This window comes from Opisthocomus hoazin, chromosome 21 (genome assembly GCF_030867145.1).
Source record: "Opisthocomus hoazin isolate bOpiHoa1 chromosome 21, bOpiHoa1.hap1, whole genome shotgun sequence".
Classification (NCBI taxonomy): domain Eukaryota; kingdom Metazoa; phylum Chordata; class Aves; order Opisthocomiformes; family Opisthocomidae; genus Opisthocomus; species Opisthocomus hoazin.
The window spans coordinates 8,253,036-8,273,778 of NC_134434.1; the positions used below are offsets into that span (position 1 = coordinate 8,253,036).

General features: G+C 64.4%; 1 protein-coding gene across 3 annotated transcripts; it reads left to right on the forward strand.

The window, feature by feature from the left end:
• The first annotated feature begins 562 nt into the window (after positions 1 to 562).
• Positions 563 to 4,321, forward strand: NPTX1 (neuronal pentraxin 1). 3 transcript variants are annotated; one of them, XM_075441168.1, is made up of 5 exons: positions 563 to 1,035; positions 1,141 to 1,348; positions 1,666 to 1,910; positions 2,038 to 2,217; positions 2,347 to 4,321. In XM_075441168.1, exons 1-5 carry the CDS (start codon positions 583 to 585, stop codon positions 2,566 to 2,568), a joined length of 1,308 nt encoding a protein of 435 aa, XP_075297283.1. In that variant the 5' UTR covers positions 563 to 582; the 3' UTR covers positions 2,569 to 4,321. The 3 variants fall into 3 exon arrangements, with proteins under 3 accessions (XP_075297283.1, XP_075297284.1, XP_075297285.1); XM_075441169.1 differs by having other exon boundaries at positions 1,144 to 1,348; XM_075441170.1 differs by having other exon boundaries at positions 1,171 to 1,348.
• The last annotated feature ends 16,422 nt before the right edge of the window (positions 4,322 to 20,743 follow it).

Here is a 20,743-nt window from a genome sequence, read left to right on the forward strand (position 1 = left end):
CACCCCACGGCACCGTGCACACCTGCGCACGCACACCCGCACCCGCACACCCCGCACACACGCACTCTGCAGACGCGCACCCCGCCCCCGCCCCGCACGCGCACCCACGTGCACACCCGCGAGCACACCCCGCGCGCGTAACCGCACGCGCACCCCGCACGAGCACCTGCGGTCACACCCGCGCGCACCCCGCACGAGCACCTGCGGGCACACCCGCGTGCACACCCGCGTGCACACCCGCGTGCACAGCCCGCACGCGCGCCCCCCGCACACGCGCACCCGCGTGCACACGTACCCCGTACCCGCGCGCGCCCCGCACCCGCGCGCACCCCCGCCGCAGCCCCCCTCGCGCGCCCTCCCCCGCCGCGCGAGCCCTTCCACACTCGCGCGCGCCGCTCCCGCGCGCCACCCCCCGTGCACACACACCCCCCACACACGCGCAGCCACAAGCCCCCCCCCCGCGGCGCGGCCGGGATTCCACGCGCCGTGACGTCAGGGCGCGCGGCCCCGCCCGGGCGCTATAAGAGGCGGCGCGTGCCGCAGCGGGCCCGGCGGAGCGCGGCGGCCCCGGGCGGAGCGGCCATGGCGGCGGGGCCCCCCGGCAGCCTCCCGCGCCTCCTCCTGCTCCTCCTGCTGCCGCCGCTCTCCCTGCGCGGCCGCGGGCAGGGCCTGGGCCAGACGCGCTTCGTCTGCACCTCGGTGCCGCTGGACGGCGACGTGTGCGCGGCCCCCGCGCCCGGCGCCGGCTCCGCCGAGGAGCTGCGGAGCGCGGTGCTGCAGCTGCGGGAGACGGTGCTGCAGCAGAAGGAGACCATCATGAACCAGAAGGAGACCATCCGCGAGCTGACGGCCAAGCTGGGCCGCTGCGAGAGCCAGAGCGTGCTGGAGGGGCTGCCCGGCGAGGGCAAGGGCGGCAGGAAGGGCCCCCTGCCCAAGAACACCATGGGCGACCTGTCCCGGGCGCCCGCCGCCGAGACCCTCAGCCAGCTCGGGCAGACGCTGCAGTCCCTGAAGACCAGGCTGGAGAACCTGGAGGTACGCGCCGGGCTCCCGGGAGCCGCGGGGCCGCTGGCCGGAGCCGAGCGGGGCGCGGGAGCGCGGCGGGGCGCGCGGTGACAGCCCGCTGCTCGCCCCTCGCAGCAGTTCAGCAGGATGAACTCCTCCGGCCAGAGCCACAACCTGAAGGACATGCTGCAGAGCAAGATCGACGACCTGGAGAAGCAGGTGCTGTCGCGGGTGAACAGCCTGGAGGAGGGCAAGCTCGGCCCCAAGAACGACTCCGAGGAGCGCGGCAAGATCGAGAGCACCCTCACGTCGCTGCACCAGCGCATCAGCGACCTGGAGAAAGGTACCGGGCGCTCCCCGGCCCCGGAGCACCCCCTCCCCGCTGCCCCCCGCTGCCAGGTGGGTGCCGGGCCCGTCCCGCTTCGCCCCCTCGGAGCGGTCCCTCTGCCCCGGCCGGAGCCGGATGGTGCCCGCGGGCTGCGCAGCGGGGGCCAGGGATGCTCCGGGCGCTGCGCCGGGGATTAGGGAGCCGGAGGGATTTGCTCCTTGCTGCCGTCTCAAGGCCCGTTACATAACAGGGGGGGAAGGGGGGTGGGGGAGACCCCCAAAACGGGCAGAGAGGGGGTCCGGCCGGAGCCCACCGCACCTCCGCTCCCGCAGGCCAGAAGGACAACCGGCCCCCGGACAGGTTCCAGCTCACCTTCCCGCTGCGCACCAACTACATGTACGCCAAGGTGAAGAAGAGCCTGCCCGAGATGTACGCCTTCAGCGTCTGCATGTGGATGAAGTCCAACGCCTCCCCTGGCATGGGCACCCCCTTCTCCTACGCCGTCCCCGGGCAGGCGAACGAGCTGGTGCTCATTGAGTGGGGTAACAACCCCATGGAGATCCTCATCAACGACAAGGTACGGCGCTGGGGAGCGGGGTACGGCGCTGGGGAGCAGGGTGGGTGCTGGGGAGGAGGGGGGGGACAGGCTGGGGGGGGCAGCACGGGGGACCCCTGTGCCCACCACCCCGACTCACCGCCCGCAGGTGGCCAAACTGCCCTTTGTCATCAACGACGGCAAGTGGCACCACATCTGCGTCACCTGGACCACGCGGGACGGCGTGTGGGAAGCCTACCAGGATGGCACGCAGACCGGCAGCGGCGAGAACCTGGCACCCTACCACCCCATCAAGCCCCAGGGGGTCCTGGTCCTGGGCCAGGAGCAGGTGAAGGGGCTGGGGGGGGCAGGCGTGGGGGTCCCTGCTCGGCTGGGTGCACCCGAGGAGCCGGGCGCTCCCGGGGTGGGAGGGGGCTGCCCGGCCATGTGCCCCCCGGTGACGGTGGCTCCTCGGCAGGACACGCTGGGCGGCGGGTTCGACGCCACGCAGGCCTTCGTCGGGGAGCTGGCGCACTTCAACGTGTGGGATCGGAAGCTGAGCCCGGGGGAGGTCTACAGCCTGGCCACCTGCAGCTCCAAGGCGCTCACCGGCAACGTCATCGCCTGGGCCGAGGCCAACATCGACATCTACGGCGGGGCTACCAAGTGGACTTTCGAGGCCTGTCGCCAGCTCAACTAGGGCCACGGACAAGCGAGAGGAACCTCCTCATTGGGTTCTTTTTCTTTCTTTTCGTTCTTTCTTTCTTTCTTCCCTCCTTTTTTTTTTTTTTGCGCAAAACCAACTGAGAACGAAGCCACCCGTCTTGCCCTGAGGAGCGGGGACGCCCGGCAGCGCGGCCGCCCGCCCCCAGAGCCCCACGACCCTCCGGTTTCTGTCTTGCCAACGTCCTTCAACGCCTGCGTGCCTTGGCCTGGCGCGGCTGCGCCCCATCCCACCGCCCCCCTGCTTCGCCGTCGCTTTCCCCGGGCACCGGCGCCTTAAACGGCTGCGGGGCCCAGCCCGGAGCCCCCCCGGGGCTCCCCTCCCTCCGGCCCGGAGACCCCCAGAGCGGGGGGAGGGTTGCAGCATCCCCCCCGCGTCGCGCTCCCTCCCGGGGCTGTGGCAGCGGCTGGGGCTCCGAGGAGGGGGCGACCCCCCCCACACTCCCCGTTCCCATCTTTCCGGGTAAGTGAACCCTGGGTGAGTCCTGTTGCCCCCCCACTCCGCTCCTGAGCACCACAGCCATAGCCCCGGGCTGCGGCGGACCCCTCGGCCGGACCCCCTGGCTGGACCCCCCTGGCCCCGCTCCCCACCCCGCCGCACTCAGGTACCCCCCGCAGCCCCCCAAGGCCGTCTACGCGCCGTAGCTGGTGGGGAAAAAAATAGCCTTTATCCTCCCCTGGAAGTTTAGCTACCGCTGGAGAGTCTGAAGCCTTTCTGCTTTTGATAAGACACTATGTTGTTTCTCTTACTGTCAAGGGAAGTTTATTACCATTAAAAAAAAAAAAAGAGGTATTTTTATGAAGATAAAAAAAAAATATAGAATTAAGCAGTGCTCCCTGAGAAAAAAAAGTACTTTGAGATTCTACAGGAAAAAGAGATAAAGAAGCGTATTTTGAAATAACAGATGCATTTTGTATGGTTTCCTTTTCTAAACTCCTGGTTTGTACTACAGATTGCAGAAATCACCCCCCCCCCCCCCCCCCCCCCCCCCCAAGGGCTGCCCTGGGTGGCAGTGGAGGACGAGGCAGCGAATTTGCACGGGGCTCCTGCGCCAACCCCAGAGATGCGGCAAAGAGCCATGTGGTGGGGGGGGGGCCCGTGCGGGGCTGGGCACGGCCAAGGCCACCGCGGCCAGGAGCACCGAGCTGGCCCAGCCACCGCCGCCGTGGGGACCAGCGCTGGCCGAAGAGCAGCGGCCCCCGGCTCGAGACCTCCGTACGCACTGTGGCTCAGGGCAGCGTCTTGGAAACTGCTCTTTTTAACAAAAAACCACAACCCCCAACCGAACCCCTCCGGGGTGAGTTCATTTCGGTTCCTCCGAAGAACCTGCTCGCGGCAGCAGAGCCCGAAGCGCAGCCTGCGGAGAAGAACAAGACCCCGGCAAACGTTTCGCCTGCAGCCCCAGGTGCGTCGGGTTTGCCAAAAAGGAAAAAAAAAAAAAAACAAAAAACGGAAAACCCAAGGCTGTGATGTCAACACAATGTATATAGTGTACAGTAGGGGAGAGAATACGTGTATCTTGAATTTGTCATTATTTTGCTAACCAAAGCTGTACATCGTTCCTGTTCCTTGCTCTGTGCCCTTTGGGTTCCGGTCTGCCCCGCATCCAGCCCGCGGCAGCAGCGCTGACAACGCGCCGTTTCTACCGGTACTCGTGCTTTCTCCATTTGATTGCTGAGATGACATGAATTGTTGACTTTATTTTTACACAATAAAGAGTGAAGAAAGACCCCGGGTTCTCTTCAGTCCGTCAGTTCCCCGAGCAGCCGGTGCCTGGGAGCCGGTTGCTCCGCGCGGGAAGGTTTTGCCTGCCTAAAGCTGGAATTTCTGCCCCGTTCCCCTCGGAGCTGGCTCGGGTGCCTCGGCCGTACCTGCCCGGCTCACTCCACTCCCGTCACCTCAGACCGCAGCTTTCCCCGGGTTATGCAACACCATCCCACAAATTGATTATTTTTTTTCTGCAAGACGCAGGCTGGCAGCTCGGCTCCCTCCGGCTGCCTCTGCCAGGCCGGCGATGGCGGGGACGGTGACACCCTGATGCCCGTCGCCTCCCTGCCGCAGACGTTCCCGGGCAGGAGCTGTGCTGGGGGCATCGCGCTCGTCCCGCGGGGAGCCGGGCTGGGCTCTGAGCGCCGTTCGGGGAGGGCATCGCTGCGGAGGGCACAGCTGGGCGCAGGGGGGACAGCGGGCACCCGGCTCGGAGGGCGGCGGGGCGAGCGGCCACACGCAGGGATGGGGACGGGGATGTGGCAGCAGAGGTGCAGGGCTGTGCCCCGCAGGGCGGCTTACGCAGCCCCTCAGTAATTGCTGCCCGTCCCCACTCGCTACGCGTCTGGGGCAGAAGGGACTCGCCAGATCGGTTGCTTTTAGCATCAGAGACACAGTGAGAAAACCCTTGGACAACCAAAACCCCTCAGCACCAGCCAGAAACATCCCCCCTGGTACCGCCCCCCCTACTGCAGCAGGAATGGGAGCTGTGTGAGTAGGGTTCAGCACTGCTCCCCCGAGCACCACGCAGCCCCTGGTGACGCCGGCACCCCCCTTCCTTCCTCCCTAAGGGTGACGGAGCCTGGAGCGGGTCTGCAGACCCCTCGCTGCCACGCGTGGGCAGGGGGTCTCAGCTCCCGGGGCCACGGCGAGGGTCCCGCGGCCGCTTGTGCTGCGTCGTCCCGAGCAACGGCCGCAGCCTCTGCTAACGGCATCGCTGACCGGTCACCCGCCACCTCCCGCGCCTCCGGCTGCCACGGAACAGCCACCCCGCGGCCCCTCTCCTCCACCCAGCGCCTGCCCCGCCAGCAAAGCCCCTTCTCCTCGGGGGGGTTTGCTCCCGCGGCTGCTCCGGGTCCTTTTCAGGACATCTCAAGCGATGACCGTCGCGCCACAGCCGACGGCGAGCGGGGTGAGGGAGGACGCCCGAGGCCACGCTGCAGGCCTGCGGTCTGGGGACCCGGCGTGCTTCCCCGTGCCGCCAGCCACAGGCAGACGCAGCCGCGGAGTCACAGGCGCGGGGTACCCTCGGCAGGGGATGCTCAGCACCGGAAACCCTCCCGGGGCAAGAGGTACAGCGACGTGTCAGAACTGGTCTAGGGCAACTCGCCAAGCCCCACGGGGAGCGGCGGGGAGCATAACGCGCTGTTCCTCAGTCGCTCTCGCAGGTGATGAGTGAGAAGCACAGCCGGGCTGCCAAGGGAGCGGGGCTGGGCAGGATGGGCAGCAACACGGGCACGGGAATCAAAGCAGGGGCGCGGTGCCAGAGGACGCAGCAGGGGTGTGGAAGTGAATGGTGACAAGGAGCTCCCCCCTCCCCAATTTCCCAGATCCACTCCCCCGGTGTGGAAGTGATCCAGATCATCACCTCGACGGCCCTACGAAGCACCAACACTGCAGAGCTCCAGCCAGAAATCCCCCCCCCAGCCCCCCTCCCCGCGCAGCTCTCCATCCCTGGGAGCAGAGCTCAGCCCTCCCCGTTCCCATCCCCTTCCCCCCGGCCCTGAAAACCAGCTGCTCCAAGGACAGGCTGCTTGGTTTCTTGTCACTGGGAACAGCCGACATCTCTGCAAGGGGATGCTATTTTTACCCGGGGAACGGGTGGCAGCTCCCGTATCGTTCTCTGCCACCGCCAGCCCTCCCCAGCCCTGCCCCGGCTCACAGCGGGACCCTGCCCGCCGGCACAGCCGTCCGGGGTGCCAGGACAAAACCGCAGAGCCCGCCCGCAGCGGAACGATACCCTCAGCTGGGCGCTTGTGCTGCACTACGATTTAAACGGCAATAAAAGATTTACACTAACAACAGGCTCTTTTTTTGTTTTTTTCTTGCTGGTAGCTGGAAAACGTCGCTGTGATTAAAGCGGAGCTGTCGAGCTGCCCGGGGCGGAGGGCAGGGGCAGAGCGGGTGGGCGGCTGTGGGCAAGATGGGGGTGACACCCGAGGGGGCTGGAGCTGGAGAAGCCAAGGCTTCTGCATCCAGAGAGGGGAACCAAACCTCCCGGCTCACCACCTCCTGCGCTCCTCAGGGCTGTGACGGGGCCCTTGAGCTCAGCCCCACAAAAACCTGAGGGTGTCGAGCCCCCCTGTGCCTGCCCCCACGCGTACAGCCATTTCGGGCAGTGAGAAGGGGGACACAGCAGCTCCCATCCCATCCCATCCCATCCCATCCCATCCCATCCCATCCCATCCCATCCCATCCCATCCCATCCCATCCCATCCCAGGCAGCTCCAGGCGTGCGAGCTCTGCGTCCCAGCGCTGCTGCGGCGATGCCAGGTCCCGCGGCAGGCAGCGAGGGAGGCAGGGAGGGAGGGTCCTGCATGGGGGGATTCGCAGCCCAGCCTCGTCAGTGAGACGCACCCATCCTGACACCTCACCCCGCAGCCAGAAACGGCGGCTCTGGGCTGAGGGCTGGTCGGGGGCACCGGCTCTGTGTCGGCGACGCGGGCGACAGCCGGCCCCGCATCCCCTGCAAGCACGGGGATGAGGGAGAGCGACGTCCGCACCGGCGCCGAGTGCACGAAATCCCGGAGGCTTTTAGCGCAGCGGAGCAGACGGAGAGCTTGGGCTGCGTGAGGACAGGCCCCATGACTTGGGAGATGGCTCAGAAACATCGACGGGGGCGAGGGAGAGTTCTTAAGGGCAGGCTGCAGCTGGGATTTACGGCTCTGATCCGACTTCTCGCTGGCCATTCACATGGAAGAGAAACCGCTCCCGCGCGCAGGCATTTGGCACCCCGTTGCCCACCCTGTTCTCCCCACTCCTCGGGCACCAGTCAGCTCCACCAAGGGCTTTCGAGAGGTGAGAGGAGGTGATGGGCTAAATGAAACATTAAATCAGCTGCATTTTCTAGCAAAACATGAGGAAGAACTTCTTCCCTCTGAGGGTGACGGAGCCCTGGCCCAGGCTGCCCAGGGAGGCTGTGGAGTCTCCTTCTCTGGAGATATTCCAGCCCCGCCTGGCCGCGGTGCTGTGCAGCCTGCTCTGGGTGACCCTGCTTGGGCAGGGGGTTGGGCTGGGTGACCCACAGAGGGCCCTGCCAACCCCCACCATGCTGGAATTCTGGGATTCTGTGAAAACACCTATGAAAACTGGAGAGACAGCATGTCCCGGTACAGCATCTCCCGCATCCCTGCCCTGCAGCGGAGGGCCCGGGGCCGGACCCCCTGGTGGGGAGCGGCGGCTGCAGGCACAGCTCTCTGCAGCACCGGGTCCAGAAACATCCCAGAGCATCATTACTATGCAGTGCCGAAGGCGTGCTAGGCACTTAATAACATGCTGTTAGATTAATTAGTAGGGAGTGTGTCATGCTGTCTGCCTGGCCTGCGCCGGCAGCACGCGGCTCTGGGAGACACGGTCTAAACACGCGTGGGACAGGGAGCCAGGAGCAGCGAGGGGGGCTCAGCCCCCAGCCTGGGCACGGCTGGGCCAGGGGAACGGCAGAAGCGTTGGCACATGCCTACAGAAAATGCTCTTTGCCTTCGTTTCGCAAAAATTGTGGGTGACGGAGGGAAGAGGCGCACACAGGTTGGAGCATCCTCCCCAGCACGGCTCCCGGGTAGGGTTCGGAGCTCTGGCACCGTCCCTCCCGAGGCCAGGGGACGCGAACTCCCGGGCCGGGAGCTCAGCCGGCGCTGAGCATCGCTGCAACTGCTCGCAGAGACTCCGTGCTGCGGCGGGGGCTGCCGAGCACCGGCCCAGACCCCCCAGGGACACGGCTCTGGGCAGGCGAGCCGCTGGCTGCCCAGCGAGGCACGGGAGGAGGACGAGCACGGGAAGGCAGGCAGCTGAGCAACGTTGCGTGTCAGGGCACCGGGCAGGGCTGGGAGGATTTCCCGACTTGGGGAGGGACAGCATCGTCCCCCTGCAGCGACAAGGCGGGGGAGGACCGGGGCCTGGAGCCGCAGGGCACCCAGGGCTGCGGGTGCCGTGGCCAAGCCGCGTGGCTGCTGCGGGAGCACGGGGACCGGCTGGGTCACTGCAGGCGCTGGACACGACCCCGGGCACAAAGTCAAGGCCGACAGACCGTTCCGGTCACAGGCGTGAGTCACGGCTGCGACCGAGCAGCCCTCAAACGCCGCTCAGGAGACTTCGCTGGCAGAGCATCGTCTCCCCACGCCTCCGCACCGCGGCTGCGGCAGTGCCTGGGCGTCCTTTCCAGGCACAGGGGAGGAAGGGGCTTCCTCAAGCCCTTCCTCCCCCCTGGGAAGCCCAACCAGACCTGGCCAGGGCCCCGCTGAAGTGGAGCCAGTGATGCCCGGGCTGGAGGAACCCAAAGTCTGTGTAGCACGGCCAGCCAAGCCCCTGGCCAGACATCAGCCAGGACCTTGCAGAGACTGTTCCTACGGCAGAACTGATGAATCTGTAACATGAAACATCTCCCCTAGGACAACAGCTCCGAGATCCCCGAGCGAGCCAGCCACGGCTCCCGGCGCAGCCACGGCTCCCGGCACTGCCATGGCAGCTCAGACCTCAGCCAGGCTGCCAAACATCCCCAAGGGCTCCGAACACTCGGGCTGTGAGCTCCTGCCGATCCGGCGCTGCCGTACCCAAGGCTGGCACAAGCCGTGCTGGGATCTTGCACCAAACACCCCAGGTTGACGTCCGCCCTGGCAGGACAGCGGCCCGTCCCCACGGACACCCCTTCCCCGGCACAAAGCTGCCTTCGCCCTGGAGGCACTGGAAGAGCAAACGCCATCTCACAGCGCTTGGCCACGGCGAAACCGGGAGCAGCAGCAGCCTGGAGCCGCGGGCGCCTGGCGAGCACCGGCCCCTCCGCAGCCTCCTCGCAGGGGAATTGGGTCAGCAGAGGCAAGGGGGAAGCGGAGCGGGAGCTCGCTCTGCGCCCTGGGGTCCAGCGGCGCTCGCAGCAGGCGAGCCAAGGGAAAAGGCTCCCTTTGGTAACCCAGGTTCTGCAGGTTGATCGGGCTCTTGGTGGCTGCAGGGTTTATTCAAACCCGTGAGGTGCTGAGGAGCCTTGGCGAGGGGCAGAGCCCCGCAGCCCGTGGACCCCACGGCAGCTTTGGACACAGCAGCCCAAAGCTCTTCTACGGGATGCGTCAGCTGGCTCCAAGGCACGGATGCCAGCACGCCCCACCAGCCCCACGCATCTCACCCACTCCCACCACGCCAGCACCCCGCTTAAACCAGAGCCCCTCGGCCACACGGGCAGCAAAGAGCCGCGGTGCTGCCACTTTCCACCTTGGCAAGGCTCAGCAGAGGCCCCCCCCAGCAATGCCAAGCACAGAGCCCAGCAGGGCGAGGCTGTGGGGGGGGACGCATGGGGCGGTTTCGCTGCACGAGCATCACGACGTCCCACGTGCCAGCACGTGCAGGGAGCTGGGACCACCCTGGTCATGGACCCGAGCCAGCAGCTCCATCCTGCTGGGAGGATCCGGCTGTCCCCACGCTGCCGGCAGCTGACGGAGCCGGGGAGATGCCTGCTGGGTGGACACCAGACCAGGGCAGCACCGCTCAGCGGATGCTCAGCCCCAGCACGTGGGAGCTTCGAGCAGCAGAGGGGAGCAGCCACGGCCCCGGCAGCTCTGAGCGCGTGGCCGGTGGGGTGGGATGGGCGAGGACGGAGCGGGGAGGTCGGGAGGGCTGTTTGCACAGCTGATTGGAATGGGGACACGCTGGCATCGCTCACCAAACAGAGCATCTCCGGCAGCGCGGGCGCCGGGATGTGCCAGGTGCTGGTGGGCTCACCTGGAGCCTGGGGAGCCAAGGGGACAGGGTCCTCTGCAGCCTACTGTAGGTGACCCTGCTTCGGCAGGAGGGTTGGACTAGATGACCCACAGAGGTCCCTTCCAACCCCGACCATTCTGTGATTCTGTGGGTGCAGGGGGAAATGCGGCTGGGCTACCTCCATGCCAAGGAGGCATCGCCTTCCCCAGCACGCCCAGGCGCTGCCAGCTCTCCTGGCTCCTCCGGCAGTTCCCACGGCAGCCGGGGACCAACTCCGCACAGCAACGGCTCCCACCGGGTGACCCGGAGCATCCCCATCCAACATGGTTCTGCTGGGCTGCTGGTGGTCCAAATCCTGCACACACCAACCCCAGGGCCCCAGAGGGCCCCAGGCCCACCTCCCGGCCACCAGCCTGCCCCTGCGCAGCCCTCCAGTCCATCAAACGACATCTTTACCCTTCAGTCCTGTCTGCTGACAACGCGCCTCTGCTGGAGAGCAGCTCTGCGGAGAGGGACCTGGGTGTCCTGGGGGACGAAAGGGGGACCATGAGCCAGCAGTGTGCCTTCGTTGCCAAGAAAGCTAACGGGATCCTGGGTGCATCCAGAGGAGTGTGGGCAGCAGGGCGAGGGAGGGTCTCCTTCCCCTCTGCTCTGCCCTGGGGAGGCCCCATCTGCAGTGCTGTGTCCAGTGCTGGGCTCCCCAGTTCAAGAAAGATGAGGAGCTACTGGAGAGAGTCCAGCGCAGGGCTACGAGGATGAGGAGGGGACTGCAGCATCTCTCCTATGAGGAGAGGCTGAGGGAGCTGGGCTTGTTCAGCCTGGAGAAGAGAAGGCTGAGAGGGGACCTGAGAAATGCCAATAAATATCTGCAGGGTGGGGGTCAGGAGGACGGGGCCAGACTCTTTCCAGTGGTGCCCAGCGACAGGACAAGGGGCAACGGGCACAAACTGAAGCTGAGGAAGCTCCAGCTGAACCCAAGGAAGAACTTCTTCCCTCTGAGGGTGACGGAGCCCTGGCCCAGGCTGCCCAGGGAGGCTGTGGAGTCTCCTTCTCTGGAGATATTCCAGCCCCGCCTGGCCGCGGTGCTGTGCAGCCTGCTGTGGGTGACCCTGCTTGGGCAGGGGGTTGGGCTGGGTGACCCACAGAGGTCCCTGCCAACCCCCACCATGCTGGGATTCTGTGATTCTGTCTCCTTGTCCCCTCAGCCCCGGCGCTGGCACACCGGGGTCGCCAGGAGGAAGGGGCTCTGCGGAGGGGTGGGCTGCGGGCAGCCCCCGTGCCCGGGGGAAGCATTGCTCCTTCGCAGCAGCAGCTCCCTGCCAGCCCTGCCGCGTCCGGGTAGGAGTAGTTTGACAGCAATTTTGGAAGAAACCTGATAATTCTGGATCTTTCTGAGCCCACTGCCTCTCCTGCTGCTGGAGGAGAGCTCTGCTCTCCAGGGGGGTCTTGCAAATGTCCCCCCTCTCACACATCGCTTTTGGCCACGCGTGCCACAGCCTGCAGGACCGGGACCCCCTGCAGCAGACGAACGCACCCGCTCCCAACGGCACTTCGCAGCTCTCTGCTGAATGTTTTGGAGCCAGATTTGCTGTTTGCAACCCCACAGCTCCTTCTGCAGCAACGCTTCCCCAGCCAGGGCTGACGCTGGGCATCCCCCCAGCAGCGGGGAGACCCCGTCCCACCCGCACCAGGGGCAGGGAGCTGCTGGGAAAGCAGGGCTGCCCCCCCCCCAGCATCCCCCCCACCATCTCACCGCCTTGGAATATTTTTACAACCTTTTCCCGGGCTCCTCCTCCTGCGCTTTTCCCAGCTGCTGCTGAACGCCACCTCGACAGAGCCGAGCTGATCGCCTCCATCCTTTCCACCCATCCCCGATGGCTTACAGAGGGGCTGGGATCTCGGCCGGAGCCTCAGGCTCCCCCCAGGAGTTTTGGGGGATGCTCCTCTGGCTGGGGATCCCGGGAAGGCTCCCAGCCCCGTCCCAGGGGCGCAGAGGGGAAGAGCAACTGATCTCCCACCAGAGGGTCCCCGACGGATCCCCGCTCCGCCACGGGAGAGCCTGCTGACGAGCACGGAGCAGAAGGAAGAATGTATCTTCCAAAGCTGATTAAAAATAGATGCAGCGCTTCGCTAATTACGCCGTGTAATTAGCATTTGTTTTCTGCTCAGCAGAAATCAGCAGGGAACGAAGCTGAGCTGGACCCCAAGTGTTTTGTTTGCCCCTGTTTGGGCACAGGAGGCTCACCCCACGGAGGGACGGGCTGTTGTGGGGTCACAGCCCACCCTGTGCTGTCCCGGTACCCCCCGCCCCGGGCAGCGCGGGGCAGCGCCGCCCGGGGCTGGGGGTACCAGGGCAGCACAGCCCAGGGGTCCCCCCAAACCCTCTCCCCCACTTCGCTCCCCGTCAGCCCATCCGTGCCCAGGCTGCAAGCAACAGATGACAAGATCCACAGCGATGCTGGAAATTAGGTCAGTGATAGCCTGCGGCAGATTTTAACATTTCTCATCCCGGCGAGGCTCCCGCGCGAGGCAGAGATGCCACAGGGCAGCCCCCCGCCAGCGGCCGCCTCCGGCTTGGATCTGAAGGAGGGGTGCAAAGGTCTGGATCGCCCCAAAAGCTCCCTCCTGCCAGGGAGGGGAGAGGAGGGGTGCAGGGCTCCATCGCGCCGCTGACTCGGTGCTCGGGAAGGCAGAGGACTCGCGGCCTCCCCCCCGACACCCGCACACCCCCTGCCCACCCGGCCCCTCGCCCCACACCCCGATGGGGTGGGCAAACCCCCAAGGGGCCGTGTGCCGGTTTATTCCCTTCCAAAAGGGGAGCGGGACCCTGGCTCCCCAGCAGAGCCCAGAGTGACTGCACCCAGCTCACGCTGGCCTTTTCTCTCCAGCTCCCCCAAATCCACCCCATGCCCACAGCCCAAGCTGGTTTCTTGCCCAGATGTCAGATGTGGGTTGTGCTCCGCAATCGGCCACCCTTTCTGCTCCTTTCTTCTCCCTCTGCAGACCGCCCGCGTGTTGGTGCCATTAATATTCAACAGTTCCACGGAGGCACCCAGGGCAGGGAGAGCAGCCCCCGACCCAGCACTGCCTGCTTGCCCCCCGCCCCAGCAGCCGGCTCCCTGCCACAGCCCCAGGGACGGCCGGGGCTGCCTGGCCCTCTCCGTGCTCTCTCCAGCAGACAGACAACTCTCCAAAGCCAGGTGTGCCCACAGCCCCTCCACACTGTGCTTGGCCACGCCGGCTGCAAGTCCTCCACTCTGCCGTGGTGAGGCCCCATCTGCAGTGCTGTGTCCAGTTCTGGGCTCCCCACTTCAAGAAAGATGAGGAGCTGCTGGAGAGAGTCCAGCGCAGGGCTACGAGGATGAGGAGGGGACTGGAGCATCTCTCCTACCAGGAGAGGCTGAGGGAGCTGGGCTTGTTCAGCCTGGAGAAGAGAAGGCTGAGAGGGGACCTTAGAAATGCCTCTGAATATCTGCAGGGTGGAGGTCAGGAGGACGGGGCCAGACTCTTTCCAGTGGTGCCCAGCGACAGGACAAGGGGCAACGGGCACAAACTGAAGCAGAGGAAGCTCCAGCTGAACCCGAGGAAGAACTTCTTCCCTCTGAGGGTGACGGAGCCCTGGCCCAGGCTGCCCAGGGAGGCTGTGGAGTCTCCTTCTCTGGAGATATTCCAGCCCCGCCTGGCCGCGGTGCTGTGCAGCCTGCTGTGGGTGACCCTGCTTGGGCAGGGGGTTGGGCTGGGTGACCCACAGAGGGCCCTGCCAACCCCAAACATGCTGGGATTCTGTCATTCCTGAGTCCTGACACTGCAGCCTGGATCCTTCCCCAGCCCCATCCACCTGGCAGAGCCACCGCACACCCGACATCCAGACCCTTCCAGAGGGCTGGAACGAGGGTCCCGTCCCCACTCGCTCCCACTGCTGCTCTGCCCTCCTTCGCCCAACCGCTCGTGCGATGGAGGGAGCAGCGCTTGTGTCCTCGGCTCCTTCCCTTGCTCCAGCGCTGCGACCACGCGGTCCAGGCACAGCCCAGCAGAGCCCGGGGAAGGAGGCAGGGGAGCAGCGGCACCGCGGCGGGGGGAGGCAATTTACAGCCAAATGAAATTAATTTGCCTGCAGAGAAAGGAGGCTCCGGCCGGCTGCGGGGACGGCTTCGCAGCCCAGCCTGACATGAGGCTTCGGCCCCCGGCGCCCAGCCCTGGGACGAGGAGGGGGCTCTGCTCAGTGGGAGCACCAGGCCGGGCGGTGATGTGACCCCCCAGGGACAGGGACGGCCCTGCCACGCTGCCTGCCCCCTCCCCGCAGCCGTGTCAGTCACAGGCAATAACCACATCAAATTAATTGGAAACCACTTTGCTGCAAACAAAGAGAAACCAGGTGACATTTACCTAGCAAACTAATTGATATCCAAGTAATTTGTTGGAGAAACCTTGTTATGAGCCAGCTGGATTTCCCAAACCCTCCCGGTCCCACTCATTACAAACGAGGTTTGTGTGTTAATCAGAGAGCTTTAATCACATTGCTACCCACCGTCATTTTGAGCAAGTCACAAAGCTACCAGATTTATCACAGGCTTTCAGATCATAAACGCTCTCTTAAGAATTTGTTTGATATTTTATTAGCGGGCGTGAAGAGGACAGACATTTCTCTTTCCAGCGACGACACGGGAGGGGAGCGGGCTCACAGCATCACCTCTCCTCCTCCGTCCCCTTCCCGCGCCCGCCGTTGCGCAGCCCTCCCCCCAGCCAAGCCCCGGGCCTCCTCGGAGCAGCCCAGCGGGAGCTGCTTCCACCCCGGTAAGCAGCTCCCGTCCGAGCAGCAGCCGGGGATGCTCGGCCCCAGCAGAGCCACCAACGCCAAGCAGGGCGCGAGGCAGGAGTCCCCACGTTCACCCGGGGCCTCCCGTGCCCAAGGCTCTCAGGAGGGCTCAATAAATATAACATTAAAACAGAGAAAAAAATCCCTGCACTAGCGCCCGAGTGCCCGCAGTGGAGTGAGAGCAGCTGGGGGTTTGCAGGCAGAGGCACAACAAGCCAAGCAGCGAGTCCAAGAAAAGCAAGGAAAAGCACGTTCCTAAGGAAACCTTCTGCATCAAGCCCTTCAGCTGGGAACTAAACCAAGAATTAATTACAGACCGATTTTACAGCCTTTAATTTTGTGTTTTCAGAGCTGATCAGGCCGGCAGAACGGGGACGGAGGAGCTCGGAGCGTGCCCTCACGGAGGGCAGCCGGCGCGTGCGGGGACCTGCAGAGCACCCCGGGGGCTGCACCCCCAGGAGAGCAGCCGGCCCCGCGCCGCTGTCTGCTGTGCCACCCCATCCTCCTCCTCCTCCTCCAGCCCCAGCCACGGGAGGAGGCTCGCTGCTGTGTCTGCTCAGCAGCGATGGCTCCTCAGCCCCCAGTGAGTCCAGCCAGCAGCCCGAGAGACGGAGCAGGCACCTTCGCGCACCCCCAGCCCCTGCCCCGTGCGGGGCAGCCCGTCGTCCCAGCCCGGTCCATCTCCCCGGGCACGGCTTCCCCTCTGCCCCCAAGGCTCGCAGCCCCCTCCCCTCCACGCAGGCAGCGACTGCTGGCCCTGGGTCTAGCAGAGCCGGTGCCACGAAGAAATCGGGTCTTTACCCTCCTCTGCCCCCGAGCTCCCGCAGCCGCTGCCTCCCGCCCCGGCCCCCGCAGACCTGCCGCCTTTCTGCGGGCTGAGCCCTGGACAAGCTGCTCCATCACCCTAATGACACAGCTCATAATTATCTCATTTGCTATTAATTCGGATGTCAAGAGAAATTCCACTCATTTGCTTTTAATTAATGTGGCCTTAAAATAAAGCCAGGGGGCTGGCAGGGCACCGGCAAGAGGCGTCTGCATCGGCGTTAGAGAGGATCAGCTGAGACCGACAAAGGGAGGAGTGGTGGGGTGGAGAACTATTTATAGGACGAACGGAGACAACTGCCAGGGAACGGTGATGCTTCCCGACCTCAGCAGTGCCCTCTGCACGCCCAAGCACTCTCTGCTAGCACCAACCGTCGCACCCAGGGGCCAGAGGCTTCTGGATGCCCTGATGAGGCTCAGCTGTCCCAGCGAGCATCAACACCAAAAATCCCGTTTGCAGCCAGAGGTTGGGGCCCAAAGGTGGGGAACAGCCTCCCTGCTCTGAGCAGAGCGGAAGGGAGACAGCCAACGGCACACAGCTGCCCTGGGCAGCTCTGTGCAAGCCAAACGCACTGGAAACGTGGGAGGGGAAGCTCAGCTGCTTGGTAAGTGTCCAACTTTGGACCAGCAGACACTGGACACTCAAGGCTGTCCCAATCAAGGACCTCCAGACCCGATGACCTGACCGTCCAGAGCTCTGTTTCATGTCCCCGTGGGGGTCAGGACCTCATCTGAGACAGCAGTTGGCCAACAGAGCCTTCATGCAGGCTGACAGCCACCCAAGCTTCCCGTGGTGGTGGGCGTCCACAGCCCCTCCAGCACCATAATGGCAGCTGCCAGAGCTGCCTCATTCGTTATCGTACACACACCTAATCGGCTTCCAGGGAGCCCTGTTCATCCCATGAGACACCGTTAAAGCCAAAGACGGGGACGGAGTCAGCCGGTTTCTGGGTGGAAGGCTGCCCGGGAGCTGGCTGGCAGGCTGGGATGCAGCGGCAGGAGCTCGGCAGCCCGTAGGCACCCACTGCGCTCCGTGCTACCAGTCTGCAGATGGACCCGGTGTGGGGGAAGCACAAGGGAAATCGCCCCTCCGAACTCCGCCTGAGCAGCACAAGTCAAAGGGAAGAGGAATGAGAACTGGGGGGTGGGGAGGGGGGGAAGCCCGACAGAACCACTTTCCCTGTGCTCAGCATGAGTGTGCCGAAATACAAACCTTGAGTCACCAGAGCTCAGTCCTCACAACACAAACGCTGCACAGGCAGCATGGAGCCTACCGCCAGCTCCAGACACGGAGGTGGGAATTCATCTCACCCAGCTTCAGACATCTGTGACTGAGTTACTCATCCAGGCTCCCTCCACAATCAGAGAAGAAGCAGACTCCCATCCTAAGGCATCTTCTCTCCCCTGCCAAGGCACCCCAGCTAAGCAGCGCACGTGCAGAGATCTTCCTTTCCAATCTCTAGGCGCCCACAAAAAACCTCAAGGAAGCAGATCTGGACAATCTGTTGCAGAACAAATCATTCAGCATTTGACGGGCACAAATCTTCCACCTCCCTCCAGATCCCCAGAGGGCAAACAAAGCCATAGCAGAAGCGGCCGCACCAGCTCCTGGGAGCAGGGGAGCAGCTCCGACCCGGACGGGCGGCACCCACACCAGGTTCAGAAGGGGAAGGGGTTTGGTTCCTCATGCCAGCCCAGGTTTGCACGGCGAAGCCATAACACAGCCTTTGCTCTGCCTCTAACCACGCTGCAGCAGCCCAGCGCGCAGCGAGGAGGCTCCGCGTGGGGCGGCTCAGGTCTAATTAAGCCAGCGCAGGCTGTGTCTGCTGACGAGCCCAAGGCAGGACAGCCAACAAGGGCTCTCCAACGTGTGCATCTCAGCAGGGCCAGTGGCTCCCTCCAGCCTCCCCACCAGCGGAGCCAAGAACTGGTTCCTGCTCTAATTACCAGCTTCCCGGAGGAAGCAGCCGGCTGCCGGGCAGTGCGGGGGGCTTGTGGCCCCCTCCTCGCTGTCACCGCTCCGGGATCACGCTGATGCCGCGCACGGGAGGCTGCACAGGCCAGGCAGAGCCCCATGCTCCCCAGAACGCGCAGTTCTTTCCAGCTTTCCTGGTCGCACATCCCCTCCCAGCAGCGTGTTCTCAGGCAGAGGAGGGACCCGGCACGCTCCGCACCCCAGCGCGACTCCGGCAGGAATCGTTCCGCAGAGCTGTCTCAGTGCCACGTCTCTACGGGGAGCACAGCAGGGAGTCAGGAACCCCAAACCCACCTGGCGCATGCCAACAGCCCGGGCTAGGAGCAGAGCGGGAGGATGCCAGCGCGGCTGAACGACGCGGCAGCAGAGGTGGCAGATGACTGATTTAATCAGAGGCAGCCAGCCTCAGCCCATCCTCCAGGCACGCAGCAGAGCGCAAGGACTGTGCTCCCGTGCGCTGTTTCACTGCGGTGAGAAGCTGAAGAACTATCAGCCTTCTCTTTCTGACAGAGCTCCCCCCCCGCCCCACAGCCACAAGAGAGGGCTCAGTCTCCTTCCTTCATCCTCCACCTTCCTCCCCTTCGGTTTCTACGCCCTGTTCACCAGGAGCACTGAGGAGTTGCCAATGTGACCCGCTCAGAGACTCCTGAACAGTCACAGGCAGAAATGCTAAAGAGAAAAGCATCCTCGGTGGTAACAAAAGGCAAGGCTTCACAATGAGCCGGCAAGAAGTTGTTGGGAACCGGAGAACAAATACGCAACACCCAGAAAAGCTAATTAACTCGCAGCAATCGGAGAGTTAAAACAGAAGAGATGTGCATGAGTTTGCTTCGGAAGGACACTCGGGCTCTAGCCTCCAGGTTTCTATTAAGAGGAGGTCTCATGCATTACAAAGCGATTTTCCCTTCCCTAGTTTATAAACCAATTAGATAAAGACCACGTTAATCCCTTCTTGTGCTCAGAGAGCCGCCAGCAGACACCAAACACAGAGATTAGCCCGTTCGTCCCACGGCCTCCCCAGGTCCCGGCAGCTGGGGGAGCATCGCACAGGACCGGTCCACAGGAACCCGGAGCAGGATGGAGCCCTGGGCTCTCCCCACCGAGGCAGCTCCCCTCCTCCGTCCGAGCCCCAGGGAGCTGGCGTCAGCCCGAAGCCCCCTGATCTCGGGAGTTCACCCGCACGCAGAATAAGCAGAGCGCAGGGACACGTCAGTTGGCGCAGAGGGAAGCGGCAGCACGCAGCCATGCCTGGGGGAAGCGGTGCATAGCGATGCTTTCTGAGGGTTTTGTTTTTGTCACAGCGTTTTATCTTTGTTAGCGTTAGCTTTTCCCCCCACCTCACCCCGCCAGGCAGAGGCATCCCCCTTGGGCGAGGCAGGCTGCGGGTGCAGGGCAGCCGGCGACAGCAGCATCGCAGCCCCGGCTCTCGCAGGGGCTGCACAGGCCTCACGCGCCAGAAAGTCCCGAGCCGAGGAGGAGGAGGAGGAGGAGGAGGCAGCAGCCCCCAGCTGCAGATCCAGAACACCAAGAGCCTCGCATCCCTATTGAGGAACGGGGCTCAGCATAGCCCAGCTCACGTCTTTCGCTGCAGAACCTCCGCTGACCGGCACACCCCAACACTCTCGTGGTCAGACACCACCGCGACGCGCACAAAATCACCAATATTATACTGGGAGAGCTTAAAACCGCAGCCGCTCACCTGCCCCAGCTGCGCAGCCAGCTCCGGAGCAGCCGCAGTCCCACCGCCGAGGGAAGCCTTCTCCTTGCAGGGCAATGCCCAGAGCTGCTCTGCTCTGACAGACCCTTCCTCCAACTCAGCTGAGCCAAATGAGGGGCTTCAGCCCCTCCCAGACGACTCTGCAGCGGGGTGGCATGACCCAGAAGCTGGGATGAGCCCAGGCTGGTCCCACGGCTGTGGCAGCCCGGCACTGGCAGGCTGCTCCCAGGGCCAGCAAAGCCCCAGCCAGGGCAACCTGTGAAAAAGTTCGATTTTGGTGGTGCCCTGCCCACGAGACCTAAGAACCAGCAGCCCCCCGCGCTCAGCTGTGTGACAGGCTGTAGAGGACCCTGTCCCCGTGGCTTCGTGAAGCTGCCGCTTCACACAGCTGGAGCGAGAAACCAGCTGCTACCACTAACAGCAGCCCCATGGCTCCTGGGAAGAGCTGGGAAAGGTCCCAGGCCAGTTCCTCCCAGTAAGAGTTCACCAGTCAATACCCCCGCCCCTACCAGTTAGGGGGGTCCTGCAGGGCTCCCCCCAAGCCCAGCAGTTTTGGCAGCAAGGGAACGGTGGGTCTGTGCCCGGCGCTGAAGGCACCCAGCCAGGGAGCACCAAGGGGTTCAGGGGCTGGGGAGGTCCCCACCCGAGCAGACCTTGGCAGGCTGTGCACAGCCAGCCCTTCCTCGTTAAGCCTAATTGAGTTTCCTGTTGCAGGGAGTGTGGGCCACTGCTGCTAATTACACCACTAATTCTCCTCCCTCACAAGAGGTCACTGCCGAGGTCCCCTCTCCACCACCCCTGGGAGCCATGTTTTGGCTTTCAGACCCAAACCCAAACGCTGCCCCTTGCCCCGGCCTGCCCGGCAGCCATGCCGACCCCCCACGTCACCGCAGCACGCTTTCACTGCAACGCTTTTTCCTTCCCGCTCTCTGCCCACCCACGTCACAAACTCCCGTGTGAAAGTGGCTTTGGGGCTCCCCAGGAGATGACACGCTCCTTCTCGGGGCTTGGAAACTGCCGCTGCTTCTGGCTTTGTCTTTTAAACCATATCAATGGGTGAGGGTTTTTTGGGCAGCACCCAGTCAGCGCCCGTCCCCCTCTTCAATGCTCCCGAGAACCGGCCCAGCAAAGCTCCCCGGGCAGCCGC